This window comes from Falco biarmicus, chromosome 8 (assembly GCF_023638135.1).
Source record: "Falco biarmicus isolate bFalBia1 chromosome 8, bFalBia1.pri, whole genome shotgun sequence".
In the NCBI taxonomy this organism is placed as follows: Eukaryota; Metazoa; Chordata; class Aves; order Falconiformes; family Falconidae; genus Falco; species Falco biarmicus.
This window is the reverse complement of record NC_079295.1, coordinates 23,692,556-23,717,731: the sequence shown is the minus strand read 5'-3', so window position 1 is coordinate 23,717,731 and position 25,176 is coordinate 23,692,556. Positions and strand designations below refer to the sequence as shown.

Here is a 25,176-nt window from a genome sequence, read left to right as displayed (position 1 = left end):
TGTTATCTTCAAGAAGGTGGAAATATGTGTGGCAACGTGTCCTTGCATGTGTTCTCTTACATTGAAACACCATGACTCAGTGCCATCTGCATCTCTCCATCCAGACATCTATTTAATTTGTTAGTTTTGTTATATTACCCCTTCTAAACTTTTCAGAGCTCCTTTTCATTTGCCGACCTCCGACTCTCTCCTCTTCAGCACTTCCAAGGCCAGATCTCACATCCACTCTCCTTTTGCTGCTCCTTTGTGTGCCTCAATATGCTGCTTCCTTTTATGTCCACCTTCTTGATTCTCCCTGGTCTTTATGACTTGCTTTCTCCCTCCTTTTAGTCACTGTTACTAAACTCATTCCTTCCTTTTTAATCCTCTTCTGTTACTGTCTCTGGAAAGCCTGTTTCATCCCTAAATAGATCATGAGCATTCATATTCTCTTCATGTATCACTTTCTCCAGCTCCCATTCTCAAAGAAGCTCAGACCTCTTCATCCAATATTTTATTAAGGACTCTCCTTGTTAGATCAGACTGTGGTGGGAAATAACACTTCTAGCTTCCTGCTTCTGGCAAGTTAACTCCTCCTTCCACTTACTTCCTAATGTACTTCCTTTTTTAATAGTACTGCATCCTTCCCCACCACCCCCTGCCACCCTTGGTCTACCACCATTTTGTGTTGTTAACTGTCTAGCTAATCTCTGTAAGACTTCACTGCTGAATTGAGTTAGTTCATGATTCATTCTGTTCCTTATGCAGATTTTCACACCTATATCCATTGACTTCAACTTTGTGTTGAAGACCCATCTAATCCCTTAGGTACATATTCTTCCTTGTGTCTTCATTCAGACTGCAGCCTTATTCAACTGCAGCTCAATTCATCCATCTGGTAAGAAATGAAGCATTCCTCATACAATTTGCTTCTCTTACCTTTCATCTCCAAGTTCATTTACAGCTGTTTACTCTGACAGTCTAGCAATCCCCTCCCCTCTGGTTTTCCAGCTCTAGTTCCTTTTCACTCTGGATTCTAGCCACTCAACAGAAATTCCACTCACCAGTTTTTAATAACCTTTTTCTAGACAAAACTCAAGTTTGTATCTCATTTTGACTTTTTCCTTGACATTTCACTTGCCTTCAATGTAACCAGCCATTATGTTCTTCTTGAAAACTTATTCTTCCTAATGTTCATTATTTCATTTCCTCTCGGTTCTCCTGGTGTAGTTATGCTTTAGAAGATTCTTTTACCCCTTTATCCCATTGACAGTTTTCTAAGGGATTTCCACATGTCCTTTTGATAGTTCCTTCTCTCTTTCCTTTTCTTTTTCCTTTTCTTTTTTTTAAACTCTAAATGTACAATTGTAAATCATTTTTAACTTGGACCTTTTTCCATGTCCCAGTTACTGCTGTATTCATCAACAATGTTGTTGCAAAGAGCACTAACCTATCTCATTGCTTTTACCTAATCTGCTAGTAAACATAATCTAACTAAAGATATTTTAATACCATAAAACGAACTGTGCCTAAAGTTCCCTCCAACCCACCTTGTGTACTTTACAGTAAACAAGTCCCAGCTTTGATTGACCCATGCCAGCATTCATAACCTCCTGTTAAATTTTCAAAAGTTTCTTTGAGCTCTTTCTGGTATGCTGCCCCTCATGCTTGGAAGAAGCTCCCATGGGTTTCCACAGAACACTTCATTGCTTTCCTCAAATCCCTCTTTAAAACTCTCTTTTACCATGCTGCCTACAGAAAGCTTGACAGGGAAGTGACTTCAGGTGAGCTAAGACCACTGTTTATCATACCCATCAATTTTGCCTCCTTGTATTCCCTCTCTTTTTGTTTCCATCTGTTGTGTTACGCTTAGATAAGAAGTTCCTTGCAGAGTGCCTTTTTGTTCTGCATTTTGCAGTACCTAGAACAATGGGGCTCAGGTCCATAAAGATAAGTTGCAGAAGAGAAACAAAGACACTGCTTTGTTATTTATCATCTCTGCTGTTCATAGAGGTCTTGGGTGAAATCAGGTACTAATGCTAATCAATCAAGTCAAGAGAATCATTGATATGAATTAAAGTTAACAATCTGTAAAATTGTTTGCAAGATTAGAGCAAAATTTGCAAGATTATTTGCAAGATTAGGGATTTTTACTCTGATCTTGATGGCAGAATGTTTACTCACATGGGTAAATTGGCAAACATTAGTGAGACTACTTATACAAAATTACAGGCATATGTTTGCATATTCAGGATAGCTAAGACAAACAAAAGATAAGATAACAAAAAACTTATTGTGGCCTACTTGACTGGTATCTGGGGAAAAAAAAAGTATGTTTATTAAACTAGGCAGTATTTGGAGCTACCTTTGTGTGCAGACTAAGTCACAGGAAACCTGCCTAAAATGTTATTTACTCAGCCTGTTGGACTAATGCCAACCTGGGATAAATAGTGTCTAGATGTGCTTGCTCAGTTTATGAACAATTGGTAATAAACCGGGCAGAATGGCAGAGGAAATAAGTCTGTCAAGCAGTTTCTTTTACTCTAATTAAACCAATGATTTAATATATCTGAAGTGGTGAAACAACTAGTCTTTGTCTGTCACTTATGTGCTCTTTGTTTACTACCCAAAAGGGAGGGTACAGGGGTGGGGGGTGAGGAGGGCTGTACCAGTTCATTTCTTTGTAGATGACCTTACCCTTAAGACATATTAACACTGTGGTTTTTTCCTCTGTATGAAAACATTATATTTTAAATTATTTTTATCTGATAAACATTGTTTTTATTTGCCTACAGTCTTTGCTGAGCATTCGAGGCTCCCTGTTTTCCCCAAGACGCAATAGCAGAACAAGTCTTTTCAGCTTCAGAGGTCGAGCAAAAGATGTAGGATCAGAAAATGACTTTGCTGATGATGAGCACAGCACTTTTGAAGACAATGAGAGCAGAAGAGATTCTCTCTTTGTTCCTCATAGACATGGTGAACGGCGCAACAGTAACATTAGTCAGGCCAGTAGGTCATCCAGGACAGTACCTCCACTTCCAGCAAACGGGAAGATGCACAGCACTGTGGATTGCAATGGAGTAGTTTCTTTAGTCGGTGGGCCGCCAGCTTTGACGTCACCTACTGGACAGCTTCTGCCAGAGGTGATGATTGATAAAGCAGCCACTGCTAGCAATGTAAGGAAGTCTGCAATAGCTCAGGCATGATGTTCTCCCCCTCTGTGATCAACTACTGTTTCTACAATATTTAGTCACTTGGGAATGATTCCCTTTCTGACCAAGCTGTGAATGCTCCTTTCATATATTCCAGTTATAAGCTAAAGTAGAAACTGAAATTTTATAGCTCTCTAACTAAATATGTGGAAAATATATGCTAATTTACTGGGAATTAACAGAATAAGATAGAAAACCACTGAATAAATGTAGTACGTGTAGTCTTACACCCTTTGATTCATTATGCTAACTGAAGACTTAACTGGAAGGCTCTCATTCAAATATCAGACAGGATATAAAAATAAAAAAATATTAATTTTATTTACTTAATGGAATATATTAAATGAGTATTTAAATTCCCACTGACTATATGTGAAACTTATGAGTAACACTGATAGTACAACTTACATGGGTTGTGATATTCTTCCTGTAACACAGTTAATTTTTCTAGTTTGGTTTTTTTTTGAGATGTCAACATGTCAACATTATGAAATATTTTTGCTTTTATTTTGTTTGAAAACGTGCTAGAAAATTGATAATTTATTATAAATTAAGAGTTATCTTAAGAAAATACACTTATATGTGTTTTTACTGCTAGCTGTGTAGGGTGTGCATTTTCATGTTTAGAAAAAGACTTCACTGCCTAATTAGAAAGATATTTATGGCAGAGCTTATTGACAAGCATTGTGGAACTTTTTATAGTGTAAAAACTATTCACAGTCTAAAATATGTTTTAAAATCTCAGCCCTGTTTCAGAAAAAAACTTAAAACCATTTTTTAAGCACAAGAGCAATCCTATTGATGTGTCTGACTATTTACAATATACAAAGTTAAGCATACAGTAGTCTATTGCAAAACTACAACATAAATGGAGCATGGTGCAGGACAGCAAAGTGTTTTAAACCATTGTACTTCTATAATAATTTACAGTGTTATTCTTACTAAATGAACAATCAATAGGTTATTTTATCAGTGTTTTATTTTTCAGGGCACTACCACAGAAACTGACTTAAGAAAGAGACGGTCTAGTTCTTATCATGTTCCTATGGACTACCTAGCAGATCCTAGTGCAAGGCAAAGAGCAATGAGTATAGCCAGCATGCTTACAAACACAATGGAAGGTATGTAACACAGAATTGTTATATGATGATACCATAAAGTGCTATTAAACATATGATAAATTAAGTAGTAGTGGTGGTTTAAGGCAGCTATTTCAGCTTAAAGGGTACCAGCAAGATGAGATTTGTATATAGAGGTAGTGTTTTGATTTTTTTTTTTAGAATGGACTGATGTATATGGAAAAGCAGTCAAGCTTTCAATATACTAATAGGTTTAAGGTGGAAGCAGCAAAATTCCAAGTTAAATGAATGCAGAAAGCAATTGATCAATGCAGTGTTTTCTAGACAAGTTATATTTTGGTGTAAAAGGTCTTTTTAGGTTGATGAAATGGCTATGCTTCTTGCAGTAGAACAATCCCCTTCTACCACTTCAACAGACATGCTGTTTCACAAAGGAAGGATTGCATTATTCTTTCTGTAAGGCTAAATACAATGAATCTGAATCATGGAATTAAGCAACTACTTGCAAAAAAGGGCAAAACATTACTCTGAGGCTTAAGTGACTGCCCAAAATAGCAAACAGGAAGGTAATAATGAGCAGTTTTGCACATGTGGACCATAACACTGTCTAAATACTTGTCTGACTTCTGTTTTTTTCTAAGCGTTTATCTTTTATGACACTTTTAAATATTTTATTCATTCTATGTGTAGAATCATAGAATGGTTTGGGTTGGAAGGGACCTTAAAGATCATCTGTTTCCAATCCCCCTGCATGGGCAGGGACACCTTCCACTAGACCAGGTTGCTCAAAGCTCCATCCAGCCTGGCCTTGAACACTTCCAGGGATGGGGCATCCACAGCTTCTCTGGACAACCTGTTCCAGTGTCCCATCACCCTCACAGTAAGGAATTTGTTCCTAATATTTAGATCTACCACCTTTAATCTTAAAACTCTTACCCCTTGTCCTATCAGTACACTCTCTGATAGGGTCCTCCCCATCTTTCCTGTAGGCCCCCTTTAAATATTGGAAGGCTCCCTGGGGCCTTTGCTTCTCTAGGCTGAACAGCCCCAACTCCCTCAGTCTGCCCTCAAAGGAGAGGTGCTCCAGCCCTCTGATCATCTTCATGGCCCTCCTCTGGCCCTACTCTAACAGGTCGATGTCTTATGCTGGGGACCCTGGAGCTGAGCACAGTACTCCGGGTGGGGTCTCACAAGAGCTGAGCAGAGGGGGAGAATCACCTCCTTCGAACGGCTGGCCACACTTCTGATACAGCCCAGGATGAGACTGGCTTTCTGGGCTGTGAGTGTACGTTGCCTACTCATACGCAGTTTTTCATCCACCAATACCTCCCAAGTCTTTCTTCACAGGGCTGCTCTTAATCCACTCATTGTCCAGCCTGTATGCCTGATTTCTAAGACAAATTTCTGTTTTGCATACTATGTGGCATTTGCTTGTGAAAGGCTATTTTATCTATTGAATATTTACTATTCTTTTTATATCAAATTCAAAAGTGGGGCAGATTATTTTTAATTGTAATTTCTTTTGACTGACAGTATCCTTTGTTTCTAAAGGTCTACAATATCAACACAGTTTATCAACAGTACATTGGAAAACAGCATTTAGGCCTCAAGGAGATACCCAGGTGATAATAGAATAGAAGAAATATGTTTAAAATGTTATTTGATTTTTCTTTCTAGAACTGGAAGAATCCAGACAGAAGTGCCCACCATGCTGGTATAAATTTGCTAACACTTGCCTGATTTGGGACTGCTGTACTCCATGGCTGAAAGTCAAACATATTGTAAATTTGATTGTGATGGACCCATTTGTTGATCTGGCCATTACTATCTGCATTGTCCTGAACACCCTGTTCATGGCCATGGAGCACTACCCAATGACAGAACAGTTTAGTGGTGTGCTTTCAGTCGGAAACCTTGTAAGTCTTTCATGATGTGCCATGTATGTTAAATGCATTTTTTTAAAGTAAGTCCTTTGTGATCTAGGTACATCTGTTTAAAAGAAAACGTTGACTAGACATTTATAGGCTTGGGATGGTTGAGTTTAAATTTAAGCTGTACTGAATCCCTCTGTTGTCATGTGTGGATTTTGCCACTTTTGCTTTATAGAGCAAAAAATAGTAAGATCTGTTGGGTCGATGTGCATTTTGGTTTTTAAAACCTTCAGCTTCTGTAATTGAAGCTGGTTAAAGGAATTTATCTAATATGTTTTCTTGGATGGATACTTACACATCACAAGAGCTTTTGATTCTATTCCCTCACCTGTTCTGCTCCACACTAGCACCTCCTGAGGTCCTGAGTGTTCAGGGAATTGTAGAGGGGAAAGACCCGGTAAGCACAGAGGATTAACTGCAACTCTGCATGAAAAGGTGAAACGGCATGACAGTGCCTTCTGTGGGTCATTCTGAAGAATAGTTCCGCTCAACTTTCAGTATATATTTTTTTCATAATAAAATAATTGTCCCTCTCATCAACTTATCTTTATCCCTAGAAACAAAAAGATTTCTGAAGGGCAAAGATGAGATCTAAGGGGGAAAATCTGAGCATTAAAATCAGAAGAGATTCCGTGTATCAGTATTTATATATGCATGTTAGCATGCTAGATAAAACCCATTTTTCCCATTTATCTCTTTTTCTCTGGAAACCAAACATTGTCATGCATATGTAAGCTTTAAATCTGAATTTAATTCCTAACTCCAGTATATGGTAATATAGAGAAGCTATTCAGATTTATCATGGATTGCTTGTTAAAAATATAACTTAACAACGGTTGATACCATTAGGTTTACTTTTTAAATATTTTTTCATTAAATTGGAATAAGAAACTGTCTTTTTCTTGCAGGTGTTTACTGGAATTTTCACAGCAGAAATGTTTCTTAAGATAATTGCCATGGATCCTTATTATTATTTCCAAGAGGGGTGGAATATTTTTGATGGTTTTATCGTGAGTCTTAGTTTAATGGAGCTTGGCCTTGCAAACGTAGAAGGATTATCTGTCCTTCGATCATTTCGATTGGTAAATATACTAAATAAAATATATTTTCATGTTCTGTTTTTGTATTTATGCAGTTATATTGTTCATTTTTCATTTGTACATTATGTATTTGGCTAACACAGAAGACCTTTTCGTAAGAACTTACAAAATATTAAATTGCATACCCACTAGATGGCATGTATATATTATGTCAGGTTTGTCTTACATATTAACATCTATTTACTTAAATATTAACATCTTACATAGTAACACCTATTGCTTCAAGATATTGTCAACATCAGTTCTGTTCTTGCAGTGAGTGTGCTTTAAGGATTAACTTTTTTTAATAGTAGTACCTATTAGAGTCTTTTTCTCCCTAGATGAGGAGAATAAAAAATGCAAAAGCCAGAGGCCCTCACTACCTGTGACTGAAGATTAGTAAATTACGTAGTAAATAATGGAATAGTCAATAAAACTTTATTGCCAGTTTTAGTTGATAGTCTTCCGTTACCAGCTGGCTTACATAGTTTCAGAAGAGAGCAGTGTAAAGATTTTTCTTTGGATAGGGATTTTTCCTCACTGCAAGCCTTCTCTTTACCACCCTCTGCAAGGGTTCATCCACTAACAGCTTTTCTCTTTGGAAGTCACCACAGTATCTCTGCCTTTTATTAGATATTTCTGTCATCAACAGGAGCTTGGTAAACCTTGGTCTTGCTGAAGACTAGGCTAGCATGCCAGCTGATGTTCAAATTGTTTTCTGAGAAGACCTACACAGTAAGAGACATGAAGTTAGACGTCCTAGTCATCAATCAGAAATTTTGCCTTAAATAAAGCAAAAAATATTTAACTTTAAATAAAAGCCCTTTAAAAAATGACAGGGGTTAAATTTGTTAATTTGCTGGTTCTCTGTATAGCTTTATATTGCATTTTGCCTAAAGTTGATTATATGTCTGGATTGACCTCTCCTTCAATAATAGAATTCTGTGTTTAACTTCACATCTATATATTTTAAGTTTCATGCCATGAAATAGTATTTAGATTTAGATTCTTTTTGGTATTCTCTTTCAATTGTCTGAACATTTGCTGTGTCTTTCCAAATAATTGTGTTTTGTCATTTTGTTTCAAGTTGTACTTTAATGTAACACTTTTCATTCTCTGGTTTTCTCAATGTTGACAAATTTTGTAAGACACATCACACTTATTTTAAATGACAGAAAAGACATTGTTAAAGGTGCTTGCGAGTAACTTGTATGCCTGTCATTAACAACTCTAGCTTGTTTCTCTTTCTAGGAAAACCATGTCTTCCATCTCTGCCCGTTAAGATGAGAGAGATCTGGAAGTGTGTATACACCTACAATCCTGTTAAACTGATCATGTTTCATATGTGCGGGTGTATTTTTAATAATACTCTTAGAGTTAACTAAAGGAAAAAAAGTGTTGTTCAACTTGTCCAGCAAGTGCAACTTGTTTATAGATATCTAAAGTGACCAAAAGAGGTAAAGTCTCAATTGGAGACTTTGTGATAATTGCAGTGTAATTCAAATGAGCATAGAGATGGCATTTTTGATTTCTTATGACTTGCATCAGGGCTTAAGACCGCTGATGTCATTGTAGATAGAACTGGAAAAAATTTACCTAAAGTTTCTAATGGTTACAGGAGACGTGATTTAGACACAGGGTAACTGAAATATGAAATGTATAGCAATAATTTCATTACAATTAGTAACACAAATACCTGTATGCTATTATTCTGTTTTGCAGCTTCGAGTTTTCAAATTGGCAAAATCTTGGCCAACTCTAAATATGCTGATAAAAATTATTGGCAACTCAGTGGGGGCTCTGGGGAATCTGACCCTGGTGCTGGCCATCATTGTGTTCATTTTCGCTGTGGTTGGGATGCAGCTCTTTGGGAAAAGCTACAAGGAATGTGTCTGCAAGATCTCCAGTGACTGTGAACTTCCACGCTGGCACATGCATGACTTTTTCCACTCTTTCCTGATTGTATTTCGAGTGCTGTGTGGAGAATGGATAGAAACGATGTGGGACTGCATGGAGGTCGCAGGCCAAACCATGTGCCTTACTGTCTTCATGATGGTCATGGTGATTGGAAACCTAGTGGTATGTAATCAGTGGGGATTTTTAAAAACTATTAGAACATATTTCCTATTTTTTATAATTTTAAAGTCTGAGAGAACTGGAGATGGACATCAGGAGATCATGCAATTCATTTGCCCTTTCTCTAAACCAGGTTCAAATATACCTTGATCATTTTTGAAAAATGTTTGTCTACCTTTTCTTTTAAATCTTCAGTAAGTTTATAATCTCTTTAGTAAGATCAGTGCTGAATTACACTTAGAGTTAAAAATACCTTTTTAAAAAAATCTACCTTAAATCACCTTTTACAGCCAATTAAACTGGTCTCAATAGTGATGGAAAACAGTTGGTCTTCATGACAACATCTATAATACTTCAGGGTTTACTGTTTCCACTTTTAATCTTCTCTTTCTGAAACAAAATAAGTCTAGCTGTTCAATTTTTTCTCATATGTGATGATTTCTAAACTACTTATCCCTTTTGCTGCTGGCCTCTGAATTCTTCCCAAACAGCATTTTGGATAGAGACACAAATACCAAATAATGTGGAATCATTACAATTCCATGTCTTACACAAAACATTCCTTGTGGTACAGCCCGAAGTGACACACAAAATTTCTGTACCAGCATTGCTTTCCTGATGCAGCCTATATGCACTTTTCCACAGTGCTTCGACCTTGCAGTTTTCATATCTTCTGTATATGTACCCTTCATTTTTCATAACCAACATTTTCAGAGTAGTGCGTCAGAATTAAATGCGGTAATGATTTTGAATGATTTCACCAATTTACCATGGTTATGCCTATTTGTAGTACTTTTTTGTTGAGTGCTAGCATCCCTTCTCTTTTTGGTATCACCCATGAATTTTATAAAGTTTAAATGGACTAATGTGAGAGTCCTGTGGTATACCCTCTAAAATGTTCTTTAAGTTTGAACAAGAAGAATTGACAAACATAATTTAGATACTATTTTTAATCAGTTTTGCACATAATGTTGTAATTACATCTAGTCCAAATTTCTCTTGTATGTTTGTAAAATGTCATGCAAGAAAGTCTGAAATAGTTTCCTAAAATTTAGGTGTGTCACATTTGTGGACTCTTTATCTCTTAGCTAGTTATCCTGCACAAAACAAAAAGAGACTGATATATTCTGGGCAAATACATAAGTTTATTATTTTCTGAATTAGAGACACTGAAACTATGGCCTGCTGAACTGTAGAAGACTGGGGTCTCTCTGCATTCCCCTTGTCTATGAACACTGTAGTGGATGTAGCTTGCATAAATTACTACATCATGTTGTATCCTGCTTGCTTATCTCATTCTCCATTTTGAGGCACAGACCTGAACAACTTCCAGTGTGGAGAAGAAAGTCAAGTAACAGCTCAGATTTTCACCTGTTAGTCAAGTTAAACATGCTAAAAATGTTTGTGGCAATTTATAATAAAAAATGGGGGACAGGGATTATGGACTGGAAAGAATAGTAGGAAGGTGGGTTGAATTAAAGTGCTAGCTGTGAAATAAAAATTATGTCATATTGAACATCCCATAATGGAATTAATTTTATGACTTTAAAATAAGAGATCCAGTATATTTTTCTCCTTACTGTCTTGTAGGTACTCAACCTCTTTTTGGCCTTGCTGCTGAGCTCATTTAGTTCAGACAACCTTGCTGCTACAGACGATGATAATGAAATGAACAATCTACAGATTGCTGTGGCAAGGATTCAGAAAGGCATAGATTATGTGAAGAGGAAAGTGCGTGAGTTCATCCAAAAAGCCTTTGTTCGGAAGCAGAAAGTTTTAGATGAAATCAAACCTCTTGAAGACCTAAACAACAAAAAAGACAGCTGTATTTCCAACCACACAATAGTAGAAATAGGTAAAAACCTTGCCTATCTTAAAGAAGGGAATGGAACTACCAGTGGCATAGGCAGCAGTGTGGAAAAATACGTTGTTGATGAAAGTGATTACATGTCATTCATAAACAACCCAAGTCTCACTGTGACAGTGCCCATTGCTGTCGGGGAATCAGATTTTGAAAATTTAAATACAGAGGAGTTCAGCAGTGAGTCAGACCTGGAAGAAAGCAAAGAGGTAAGAGTATTTCTGTGTTTAAAATTGATGCTTTGCTTTTCTTCCTAAGGTTTCTAGTGTTGAGTTCAAATCTCTATATAATTACTCTGTAACAGGGTATACCAACTTGTAATGGCATTTAAGGTAAATTGATGGAAGGTTGTGGGTTTTGAAGAGATGGTAGTACAGTATTGCATTTACAGTAATGACCAAGATGCATAAGACATTTTTTTTAATTAATATTTTTTTTCTATTTTATTGTGTTAAGTTAGCAAGAAAATGAAGCAATTTAATAGCCCTGGAGACCAAAAGTCTTACAAAATATGTGTGGGTTGTTGGAGTTTCTGCATGCTTATTTTATTAGTGCAATTTATTTACTCTTCTGTCTGCTTTCTGGAGTGCCTCCTGTCAAATTAACAATTCATTCTGATACTTTTAACCTATTTGATATAGTCAAAATACATCTAGATAACATTATAATTACATTTGACTACTGCACCAACATCACCAAATGATTTCATATAAATCGCCAATAATCTTTCTGATAGTAGCAGAACCACTGAAGAAATAATGGCCTTATGGTAAAAAAATGATGAAGCTTTATGTCTCAGTATAAGACCCTTTTATGCAGCTACCCATTGCCATTTTCAAAGCTTTAAGATATTTGAATCTGTTACCTACTGTGACCATAATAAAATATACCTCTTTCTGGCACAATGTGCTGCCAAATGGACACATCCAAGCTAGGACTTAGTGAGTTACAGTGGGTGCTGAAGCCATTAGTATTGTGTTAACCCAGTGCTCTGTCCTGCACAATTGTACGTGGTGGAGGCACATCTCCTCAAGTGGAGTAAGTCTTTACTATGCTTAATACCAATGCTAGTTCATTCAGCTTTAGCATGTGTATTTTTTAACAATACTGCATGCTATGGTGCAGACATAAACTAACGTAAAGGTTTTCATAAGTGATACCCCTGCAATTGAATCTGAGGGTATAAATATGAGTAAGATACGGGCTGAGGCCACAGAAAGCCTCCCAGCCCCATCCCAAGTGAGCGAGAACGGTTGGCACATCTCACGGCAAATCTAGTAATTCTCACCCTGAGATCCTTTTCTGTACAGACTGTATCACACATTTAGTCATATTTTCTTGTTTCTTATAAAAAATGTCTTTTTTTATTATTATGGTTCTTTTGAAAATATTTCTTTCTGCAGATTGTTTGTATTAGTATTTCTCTTACTCTTCAAAACCATGACTTGGGTGTAGAACAAAGCAGAATTTATTGTAGTTTAACCTTTAATTGCTCTCTGTAATGAAGAGGGTATTTATATGAAAGTTTCTTGGTCTGAATGTAGGATTTTTGTTGATTGTATTTTATCTTTGTACATAAGATAAGAAAAGGAGTCCTCTTCAGGCGCCTTTACATCACATAGGGCTAGTGCATTGTTCTGTGTTCCCATTGTTCTGCTGTTCCATTGTTCTATTGTCCCATCCTTAATTGTTTCAAAACTCACTGCTGCCAAAGGAGCAGCAAATTCTACTGCAAATCTGGTCAAATTCCACCTATCCGTGAGATCATCCATAATGATTGCATACCACAGTAGTGGCACAGGTTATTCTTCTGTCTTTTTGTAAATCACGTAGTTTCTTGTTATACACCTGGTCCTTCTGGATTTGTTCTTTTTTCCTGCTATTCTTATGTTCAAGTCCATCTATGACTTCCAGCCCTTTCCCTGCTTAGCAACTGGTGATAGCCAAAGGATGTACTGAATGTTTGGGAATAAAGTGTGTTAAGTTTAAAGTTCAGTACTAGGTAAGACAATACTTTGGATTTCTTTATTACAAAATATTTAGTGCTTAGTGGAGTAACAAATACCTATGTCATTCTTTATTTGTCTGTAAAGTTAGTATCATATTTTTATCAGTGTCAAGGGTGCTGTCAACCTAAACCTGTATTTTTTTTATAAAACATTCTAAATGCCTCAATTGCAACGTGTGAAGAAGATACTCTTAGTTTATTCTACAGATATATTGTAACTGGCAATGATGCTTCAGATATTACTGTACAAACAGTATGAAAAGAAAATCTGACACAGATACAGTCAGATGTTGACTGTGAAGTCCCAGTATGATCATGAGTATGCACTCAGGAAACCTCCTCTCTTAGTTTCTTATTTTGTTCTCCCACCCATATCATATTAATTCTGATAATGTTACTGATTCTGATACTGCCGCTACTCATGGTAGTAGTAAACCATGTTTTAAATTGTCCTATATACCTTTCCCATGCTTGTTCTTTTTTAAAAGTTATGAAGTTATGTATGTATTAACTGAAGTTTTATCGACCTAGATTATAGCTCTGATAATTTTTAATTGGCAACTTTTCTGTAAAAAGTAATTTGTAAGTTTAATTGGATTCTACTAATTTAGATACTATATGTCATTAAAATGACTGAGAAAGAAGTAACTTAAATATTTTCATTAGTGATTATTGGATTAATTAGCTGATTAAGTATGTTCTTAAAACTGTAATCAGGACTGTTCTGTACTAGTGCACTATTCTCCACTTCTTATTCTGAAGCTGCAATTGTGCAGAAAATAGTTTCTGATACACTGAACAGTGGTGGCAAGGAGGAACGTGATGTTTGGTAGTGCCTAATGATTAAGGCATCTGTTTGAGAACAAAATCTTTCCCTGCTACAAAATCTGTTTATAATTTTTAATGTGGTTAAAATTTATTAAAAAATGTAAAAAATTCATAAAAATATAAAATTAAAATTTATATTTATATTAAAAAAAAATCAGTGGCTACAGTGCAGAAACTGCCTTGAAATAGGGACCAAAATCTGAATTTCCCATTTGAATTCCCTGATCACCAACTTTCTTCCTTTTGTTTCTTTTTGTAGCCTGCTCAGTCTTTAACTATTTACTGCACAAGAGCATTATGTCAGTAGAAGAGATGGAGGATGTAACTTATTCAGATCTGTTGGCTGGTGGTTAGCAGGACTGAGTATGACCACAATGACAATGGTGCATCTGTTTCTTCATTGTATAACAGGATGGTATGACTGCTGACTGTCTTGATTAGCCAAATCTTTCCTTTTCCTGATGGAAGGAATTCAATTGGGTGGTTCTACGACATGACAAAAATATTGGTTTGAATTCCTATAGGGAAAATTTTAAAGTCAATTACCCATATTTGAGACATGAGCTCCAGTCATTAAGCTTCGAGCATAAAAGAAAGGCTTTCTCCTCCAGATACAGTATTTAAAAGAAAATGATGTCTTAACTTCATTCTTGGAGGCACTTAATCCTGTAAATGTGTGTGTTAATCATGCTTCAGGAACTGCAAATTGATCAGGTGGTAAAACAAAGAAATACATATTCACAGAATGGCTAGGGTTGGAAGGAACTGCTGGAGATCAGCTAGTCCATCCCCCTGCTAAAGCAGGTTCACCTAGGGCAGGCTGCACAGAGTCGCATCCAGGTGGGTTTTTAACATCTCCTGAGCAGGAGACTCCACAGCCTCTCTGGGCAGCCTGTCCCAGTGCTCTGTCATCCTCAAGGTAAAGAGGTTTTTCCTCATATTGAGATGGAACTTCTTGTGTTGCAGTTTGTGCCCATTGCCCCTTGTCCTGTCACTGGGCACCACTGAAAGGAGTCTGGCCCCATCCTCTTGACACCCACCCTGAAGATATTTAGATGCATTCATAAGATCCCCTCTCAGTCTTCTCTTCTCCAGACTGAACAGGCCCAGCTCTCCCAGCCTTTCCTCATCAGGGAGGTGCTCCAGTTCTCTCATTGTAGCCCTCCGCTAGACCCTGTCCAGTAGTTCCCTGTCTCTCTTGAACTGTGCACAGCGCTCCAAATGCAGCCTCACCAGGCCAAACTAGAGTGACAGGGTCACCTCCTCCACCTGCTGGCCACGCTCCTCCTAATGCACCCCAGGATCCCACTGGCCTCCTTGGCCACAGGGCACACTGCTGGCTCATGGGCAACTTGCTGTCCCCAGCAGTCCCAGGTTTGTCTCCGCAGAGCTGCCTCCCAGCAGGTCAGCCCCCAGCGTGGACTGGTGCGTGGGGTTGTTCCTCCCTGGGTGCAGGACCCTACACGTGCCTTTGCTGAACATCGTTAGGTTCCTCTCTGCCCAGCTCTCCAGCCTGCCCAGGTCTGGCTGAATGGCAGCGCAGCCTCCTGGTGCATCAGCCGCTCCTCCCAGCTCTGTATCAGCAGCAAACTTGCTGAGGGTGCACTCGGCCCCTTCATCCAGGTCACTGATGAGTCAGTTGGACAGGACTGGACCTAGTACTGACCCCTGGGGAGCACCACTCGCTACAAGCCTCCAGCTAGACTCTGTGCCACTGACCACAACCCTCTGAGCTTTGTCATTCAGCCAGTTCACAACCCACCTCACTGTCCACTCATCTCAGCCACACTTCCTGAGCTTACCTATGAGGACGCTGTGGGAGACAGTGTCAAAAGCCTTGCTGAGGTCAAGGTAGACAACATCCACTGCTCTCCCCTCCTCTACCCAGCCAGTCATTCCATCACAGATAGTCTTGGTCAGGCATGATTTCCCCTTGGTGAATCCATGCTGACTTTTCCTGATAACCACCTTTTCCTCCACATGCTTCAAGATGACCTCCAGGATGGCGTTCCATCATATTTCCAGGGATGGAGGGGAGGCTGACTGGCCTGTAGTTTCCTGGGTCCTCCTTCTTGCCCTTTTTGAAGACTGGAGTGACATCAGCTTTCCTCCAGTCCTCAGGCACCTCTCCTGTCCTCCATGGCCTTTCAAAGATGATGGAGAGTGGCTTGGCAATAACATCTGCCAGCTCCCTCAGCACTCGGGGGTGTATCCCATCAGGGCCCGTGGATTTGTAGGTGTCAGATTTGTCTAAATGATTCTAACCTGATCCTTCTTGACGAAGGGAGAGTTTTCCTTTCTCCAGGCTTCTTTTCTTGCCTCCAGGGTCTGGGAAACGAGAGGGCCGGCCTTGGCAGTGAAGACTGAAGCAAAGAAGACATTCAGTAACTCTGCCTTCTCTGTGTCCTTCGTCACCAGGGCACCACCTCATTCAGGCACGGCCCACATATTCCCTAGTCACCCTTTTCCTGCTGATGCATTTGAAGAAGCCCTTCTTCTTGTCCTTGGCCTCCCTTGCCAGATTTAATTCCAAACACACCTTAGCCTTCCTCATTGCCTCCTTGCATGTTCTGACAACATCCCTATATTTCTTCCAAGTGGCCTGTCCCTCTTTCCACATTCCATAAGCTTCCTTCTTCTGTTTGAATTTTGCCAGAAGCTCCTCGTCCATGCAGGCCTCCTGCCACCTTTGCTCGATTTTGTATTCATGGGGATGCACTGATCTTGAGCTTGGAGGAAGTGATGCTTGAAAATTAGCCAGCTCTCTTGGACCCTCTTGCCTTGTACAGTCATAATGCATGGGATTCCTCTAAGCAGGGCCTTGATGATGCCAGCGTTAGCTCTCCTGAAGTCCAGGGCTGCAATCCTACTTGTTGCCCTGCTTCCTCCATGCAGGATCTTGAACTCCACCATCTCATGGTCACTGCAGCCAAGACTGCCCCAGCCTTCACATCCCCAACCAGCACTTCTTTGTTTGTGAAGACAAGGTCTAAAAGCACTCCTTGCCTCATTGGCTTCTCTACCACCGTGTCAAAAAGTTATCATCAGTGCTCTGCAGGAACCTCCTTGGCTGCATGAGCCTAGCTGTGTTTTCTTTTCAGCAGATATCAGGGAGGTTGAAGTCCCCCATAAGCACAAGGGCTTGTGATCATGATGCCATCTGCAGTTGTCTGTGGAAGATCTCATTGACGTCATCTTCCTGATCAGGTGGCCTGTAGCAAGCACCCACACACTGACCCTCATTTCAGCCTGCCCCTTAATCTTTACTCATAAGCTCTCAGCTAGGGAGAGGTTGATACATTCCAGTTGCTCTGTCACATAAAGAGCAACTCCATCACCTTGCCTTGCTGGCCTGTATTTCCTAAAAAGTACACAGCCATCCATGACAGCGTTCCAGTCATGTCAGCTATCCCACCATGTCTCTGTAATTCCAATGAGATCATGGCCCTGTGACCACACACAGATCTCTAATTCTTCAGAAATCAGTCAGGAATGATCTAGTACCAAGTAGTATTGACTGGTCAAGCCTGAAACTCTTCTGAGCACAAAATTTCTTACTCTTGCAGAAGCTGCAGTTGGAAAACTGAAAGAAAATGTTTAAAAATTTGAGGCACCTTCAAGAAAGCACAGCAAAGGTGTTGCGAGCATATTTCTTAAGTGCCTAAATTTCAAATAGATTTTAATCACAAAAGTGCATATTTGTTATCTTAACCCTAATTCCTACTCTTCACTAGATAATTCTTATCCACCGTGGCTTTTGATATAGAGAAAAGGGATGGCTTATTAGTCACAGGCCCCAGACTCTTGTCACGAAAATGATCAATAGCAAAAGAAGGCATTTTTTAATTTTTAAAAAAGTGACTACAAATGGCTTTTTGTTCAAGGCTTTCTCTTTTTTTGCCATGCCATAACGTGCCTTGCGTTTTTGCCCTCTCATGTTTTCCCATTTATATGATTCTGCTGTTGCTGAATATTGATCTGCCAGTCACTTCATTGCTTATACCATAAATTAAAAGAACTGAAATTAGAAACTGCCACCAAATCACATTCAATTAGCAATATCCCAAATGAAAGGCAACTGAGGCATCCATGTACTGTGAAAACACTGCACAAGATAGCCAGATGCTAATGAGTGTGTGTCTGTGTGCTTTTGCTTTTCTTTATGTATAAACATGCATACACATATTCACTGTGGTATAGGGCAATAAGCTGAATTTCTACAAAGTAATTATAATTTATTAGTAAGTTTTAATTAAGTATATTAATGTTTGGTGAATTCTTTATTATATCAATCAAGTATTTTGATTGAAATGTTAACTAGATTATGCCTTTCTAGAAATAATACATACATTATTGTACATGCTTGTAGGTGTGAATTTGCAAGAAACTTTCTAGATAATTGCCTGAAACCTAAAATAGAATTAACTATGAGAACATTGTGTCCATAAGACTGGTAGCAGGGGAGTACAGTGTAATAAGGGAATTAGAAAACAAATACTAAATAAAACTTTACCGTGGAAGTAGTGCCATGAACGAATATGGGGCTGCTGTGCTGAGTCTGTTGTCCTATATGTAAAGATACGTGGACATGAGTTGCGTTACTGCTATCCAGTGGAGAAACTATAAAAATAATTTTTACTTTTTTGGTCCTGAAGTACTATGGGGATGGTTTATGTAGAAAATTTTGTAGTGCATGTATAGCTGTGTAATAATTAGGTTTTTATGCTAAGTGTAACTTCTAGGCTAGTAATTGCACCAAGATAGACCAAGTTACAAGATATTTTCAAATGCCTTGAAAAATATGGGTTCTTCTAATGCTGTTGCAGACACCTTAATAATGTATATTTTACTTTAAGCAGTATTCAGTGCAAAAAAAAGCAGAGGTGCTGTATCCTGAACTTCATTTCCTACCATTCTTACTTCTCACAGGAGTAGAACCAAGCTGGATCAGTCAAGCGGGCAGCTCTGGTGCCTTTTAGCGAGGCAGAGCGTCGTGTCACCAATTTTACACAGGTTACCTAAGCAAGTTATACATCTATATGTATATAGTATATAATCACTTTTTAACGGATATTGACTGGCCTGCATGCTATTCAGCTATGATCCCGTCCCATTCATTGCAATAAAGTACAAACATGCACAGCTGCTCTCTGCTGAGTCACGGGACTCGCATCACAGCATGGTCAGGCAAGATTGGCAGCCCCAGTATTTCTGTGGTTCAGATGCTATACTTCCCATGATATTTTAACAGTATTTTGCAGTGCATGCTATGTACCATTCCCAATCTTGATGGTAGAGTTTTCAAGATTCTATTTTTGAAGGGTTTTATTTCCTTTTGAAAGAAGACAGAATATGTAACTCATAAGCTATGTTTCTCATCAGAAGCGTATATAAGTCCATCTGTAAATTGTGTTGTAATGAAAAACTGTTAGCTGTTTTGGAAAACTTTCATACTATTGTATTTTAGCTTATAATGGACGTAACTTGAAACTCATGAAAGTCACATTTTTATTTTCCCCAATTTTTTTTTTAGAAATGCTTCTCTTCAGTACTTGTATAAGCATTAAGCTATTTCAGAGATTAATATGCAGTACTTGAAGCACCATTAAGCATGAAATTCATTTAATTTTCACAGTCAAAGCATGTGACCATCATTTGGTAAAAAAGCTCATATAAAACTGGTATTTGGCTGGTCAAACATTCAGAGATCAGTTCTGCTCTTACTTACGCCCACACTTAGAAGTGTAGAGGTGCAAAGAGAAAACTGATAGCAAGATCTGGCCCTATTCAGTCTTACCATAGCTCTTTAATTTATACTCAGAAATTGACTACCTCCCCGAATGTTGTCTGCCCTGAGAAGCTTTTTCTCATCTTATCAGTAATAAATAAGGTTCAGCAGTCTAGTAAATAAGCTACTGATTTTGAACCACAAGGTCCCCAGCTTCAGCAAGATTTACATCTCACCTATTAAACATTGCCATAATATTTACAACACCATAGTTGGATGCTGATGCTTTCAGTTTGGTAAATCAGTAGAGTTAAAATATACTATTGCATAGCTTTTTGTCTTGTATTTTCCTTATATTTTGTAAGGAATAATCTGACAAGTCATATTTTGATTTTAAAATATTCATTATTCAAAATCCTTTGACACTGAAGAATTTAGGCTTTAGATTGTGAATTGCTCACATCATATTGGCATACTGTGATTCATAGCAGATATTAAGTTGTTAATATTAGAGTTAATTGGAGTTCACTTGATTAATCTTTAAAAACACCAGTCCCTTGCTCTGTTTCAGAAATATTCTTTCGATATTGCCTGTGTGAATTAAAGAGCCTTTTAAAGTAGCTTCCAGTGAGAGTGCTTTTTCAAATACTTCCACTGCTACTTATGATGCTTTTGCTTTCATCCAATGTTCTTGCAAATACTTTCTTTGTGAAATGCTGGCAAATAAGTAGATCAAAGGAATTACGAATAGCAATAAAGTACAGTGGATTGTAATTTAGGGATCCTGTTTTTTTGCAAACAATAATAATCACAGAATTGTTTTGCTTTTACAATATTCTGGTTTTTTTGAACTGATAGAGTCATTATGCCTGACTGTATAAGCACTAGAAAGAGTGAGAACCGGATTCCACTTAATTATACCAGTGGAACTGCAATGATATTTACCACTTGGTTGATTTTATAGGTGATGTAGCTGTACTGAAGAAGACTGGATAAATTTGGATATAATGCCATTTACATCACAGAACATCTCATTTTCATACTGACATCCACACAGCACTGAAAAAATAAAACCAATATATTTTCCATTATTTAACGTTTTCACAGGTATTTGGGAGGAAAGGAAATCAAAAGCAAAACCAAAACGGTGGTTTCTCTTGGTGCCATCTTCCTGCTTATGTCTGTTCTGCTCTTTGCTCCTTCAGTCCCTTAAATTATGATTTCAACAGCTATTAGTGGCTTCCTGGCCAATCATGAAATTTCAGGCTTTGTTAAAAATGTTAAACTAAGCTGTTCAGCTACTCTCAGATCATCATTTTTGAAAGAAAGAGAGAAAGAAAGATATGTTAGAAGCTCAAAGTGGCCTGGCTGTAAGTGAAGCAGAATTGTATGAATCTATGAGATGTTGAGGTTCAGAAAGTAATTATGTCAAAAACTTCCTGACCTAATTTTGGCTGCTGCTTTTTGCAATGCTGCTCTGATAGGCAAGCTGCTTTCCACTTCCAGTTTCTATCTTGAAAGCTAAACTAAAATCTGTATCTCATACTGTACTGTATTGCTGACTAAAGCATGACTGGCAAGGCTGTTGGTAGATGTGACCTAAAAAATATATATATATATATATATATCTTTATGATAATCAGGATACTGCTGCTTTAGAACCATGTAAGTACTTTTTTCCCCTTACTGTCTTCTGTGAAAAGGAGATGGAGTATGTAGATTCTGAGGGTTTTGAAAAGTAGATTTCTCTTAAGAATAATTTCCTTAGCATACTATTCAGAAAAAATCTAGCGTCATAACTCTTGAAGAGTGTCTAATACTTGACCCTGATAAATCTCTTACAATATGGGTGACTGAATACTTTTAAAACCTAGAACCATGGTATAAAAGAGGCTTGCAAAGGACTTAGTGTTATATCAAAGATAACGTTTGGGTTTGATGATTATCTTGTTTCCACATGTTCATTTTTTAAAAAAGCTCTGTACATGTTAAGTATATAGTGTTGCCTAAATCCAGTAATGCTGGTGAACAGAGTAGAATTTATCAGGTACAACGGTAACTGAGATATGTTAAGATAAAGAACCGGGACATACACTACATATCTAACATACCAGGGTCTGCAGTTAGGGGGGCAGTCTAGCTATCCAGCTGGATTTCATATGTGAACACTGGCAAGTCACAGTAAGTGGCAGAAAAAGTCTTCCTATGTATTAAAGCATATGGACAAAACATAATCAGCAATAACATGGTCCATTCCCAGGTGATGTCGTGTTGAATACGTAGAAATCAGTACAACATCCCTGGGTCAGTTGCTTTATAATAGAACAGAAGTTCGCTGTGGAAATAGGCGATTGTCACTGTGAAAAGTTTTCCTAGCATACTGAACTTAATTGATTTGGTAAAATCTTGAGATGTTGTATTGTAAAACCTTCCTAGCTGTTTGTAATGCATACTAAATTTTATGAATATTATATAGTGTGCCATACAATAAATACATTGTTAACAATAACAAAGAAAAACAAAAAAAGAGTAATTATTTCTGTTGAAAAATTCTGATTTTTTTCTTCCCCAAATGATACTGAATTATTAGAGATTGCATTTATTGAATAATTTTTCTAATATGCTTCTTCATATACTGATCGGATTGGGGCCAAATTCAGGTATAATAGAACAGCATGCTAAGGAAATACTCTGTTACACCAACAACAGAAGAGTAACTTATCAGTGGGATAAGGCATTTAATTGTTGTGTTTCAAGTATCAACTGCTGTTGATTAAATTTAGGATTTTTCTGTTTAGCTTAACTCCTGTGATTATTATTACAGCTCTTTAAAAGAAGCATACCAGATTTTCAGTGAGAAGAGACTTGTACAATACAACTCGCCATACATACTGCCCCACATAAATAAAGATGGCTTTCTGATGTTCCTGATAATTGACTGTTCTACTGATCACTTTCTACTTTTTCTACCTGATTTTTTGGTCTCTCCTTATAGTGGATATCTCTAATCTTTCATCTTGAGTTAACTGTTAGTCTTACACAATTTCAGTAATAGGAATTCTTTAGCCCTTCTTAAAGTTAATATGCTGATTACATTAACTGCGTAATATCTGTGTTACTGAACTCTTCATTTCCTTGTAAAAGAATGGACAGTAGGTCTTTTAAATTTATGTTTTAACCTGTTCATAGTTTTTGTTTGCTCTGCTACTACTACAGCATTCTGCTAGAAATGCTGTCCAGATCGGAATGATGCAAGCAACATTTTAAGAAAATGCTACATAATCAAACAGATAGTCACTTCTCAGTTTGAAAATTCTTTACTGTGTATTATTGATAAACATTAATTTTTAACACTACGTACAAATTTCTTTGGAATGTACCTTGCGTTTATGGTATTTCTGGCCTTTCCTTAAACTGATGATTGACTTCCACTAGTGTTTAAATGCTGTGGTCCTTACTTGAGGACTACAGTATTCATCCCATACTTTCTAGTTTCTCCCTTTTAGAGGCAGTATTCCACAATGACCAAACTGCCATGCATTATCTATAATCTGAATACTTTGCAGTGGGAAATTTGAAATAATAATCTGCAGAAAAGTGTGCATCCATGTCTTTGTATATTGGACCTAACCTCGTAGATTCTAAATCTCATGCACAAACATGAGACATGAATACATAAGATGGGATTTTGAAAGAAACATAAAGGAAATGGGTGCACAGATATCACTGAAAGTATGTGCATAATAACATCCCACAATACATGTTTCCATTTGTTTGGTCTTCCTCTAAAATGTGGGCTATGGTGTACCATGGTACACAAAAGTCAAAGTTAAAAATCATAACACAATATACTGTCAGTGTGATTTGATAAAATTAGAGTGGAGGATAAAGGAATTAATCTTTTTTTGTTTGAAGAACATACTTAATATTGTCTGCAATGTAAAATTCCATTGAAGTCTTATGGTACTTTCTGTATTCACATACTAATAATGTTTAATTTCCTTTACAAAAAAAGTATAGAATTTGGATCTTGTCAAACATGTTTTAAAGGAATAATGCCTCTAACTTAAGTTTTAAATTTCAGCAAAGATATAGCTTTAATGTTACCACGGACCATCTCTCTGTCTAATATTAATACCCTATAGACTGTATTCTATAATCTGCTTACATCATTCCCTTTATAAAATTAGCTACTTATCAATGCAGCCATTTTACTGATGTTATACTCCACATAGTGATAACATTAGAAGAGTCATAGAATGCCATGATCAAACTACTTTTACTTATTATAGTACTCATATTTGTCTGTTGCCAGCATAATGCAATGGTGTGAAAGAATCACTTTGAAGATTTGGATTATTTGCAGTATTGTTTTATGACAGTATTGTTTTAAAAGCATTTCTTTTCACTTTAGTCTTAAAAAAATAAAGATCTTTGGGGGCTTTTATAGTGATTGGACATGTATGTGTACTGTACCAAAGTAATAAGTAGTTTCAAAACGCACAATAAATTCAGAAAATGCATTGGCAAGTGAGAATGCAAAATATCAGCTACTGCTCTTAAAGTAATGTGCTGCTCATTTGGAAGTAAAGAGGATTAAACTATCCTATACAATTAAAAACATGTGTTTTCATGTCAATTATAATGAAAAGTTTATATTAAAACTTTTTAGATTTTACAGATTTGATAGAATAACTTTTACTTGAGACATGAAAATACATCTGTGTAGCTTGCTGTTGGTTTGGTCATGACGTTGGAAAATTATTTGTATTAACACATGCTATCTGAAGTGTAATCCAAAATGCAGCCACATGATTGGAATAACTAAACAATACGAAGTGTGGAAGGCTCCCATGCCTCTTACTGAAATTTCATTTCAGAATTCTTATGTCTGGCTCAGAATATTAGTCTAATAATTTCTTCAATTCCTTGTATGAAAATACCAAAATATTTTCAATAGGAAAAACGCACATGATGTAGTTTCTAATCTTGTGACCTCACCTGTAGTAGAGCAATTTGGCATTATAGATTGTAGATAAGAAATTAGTTTAATATCAGAGCACGGAATACATGCAGAATATTTTGGTATGCATTTCAAACGTGAACTATTCAAAATAAATAAAACTGAAAAAAATAATTATGTGGGGTTTCATTCACAGAAATTAAATGCATCCAGTTCATCAGAAGGCAGCACTGTTGATATCGGACTACCTGCAGAAGGGGAACAGCCAGAAGCAGAACCCGAAGAAGTTCTAGAGCCAGAGGCTTGTTTTACAGAAGGTAGGTGAAGTAAAATATATGTGAAGTGATTAGACCTCACTCTGTCGATTTGGACTGGATTCTATTTTTATTCAAAATTAAGAAGCAGCTTTGTGACTATAGTTGTATTTTCTGT

General features: G+C 37.3%; 1 protein-coding gene across 1 annotated transcript in view; it reads left to right on the top strand.

The window, feature by feature from the left end:
• The window catches only part of SCN2A (sodium voltage-gated channel alpha subunit 2), an 80,915-nt gene that overhangs the window by 38,732 nt on the left and 17,007 nt on the right, over nucleotides 1-25,176 (top strand). The window contains exons 12-18 of the mRNA XM_056350322.1: nucleotides 2,775-3,155; nucleotides 4,180-4,312; nucleotides 5,948-6,186; nucleotides 7,110-7,283; nucleotides 9,003-9,359; nucleotides 10,947-11,426; nucleotides 24,941-25,061. Coding sequence (XP_056206297.1) covers nucleotides 2,775-3,155; nucleotides 4,180-4,312; nucleotides 5,948-6,186; nucleotides 7,110-7,283; nucleotides 9,003-9,359; nucleotides 10,947-11,426; nucleotides 24,941-25,061 — 1,885 coding nt within the window. The remainder of the gene's footprint in view (nucleotides 1-2,774; nucleotides 3,156-4,179; nucleotides 4,313-5,947; nucleotides 6,187-7,109; nucleotides 7,284-9,002; nucleotides 9,360-10,946; nucleotides 11,427-24,940; nucleotides 25,062-25,176) is intronic.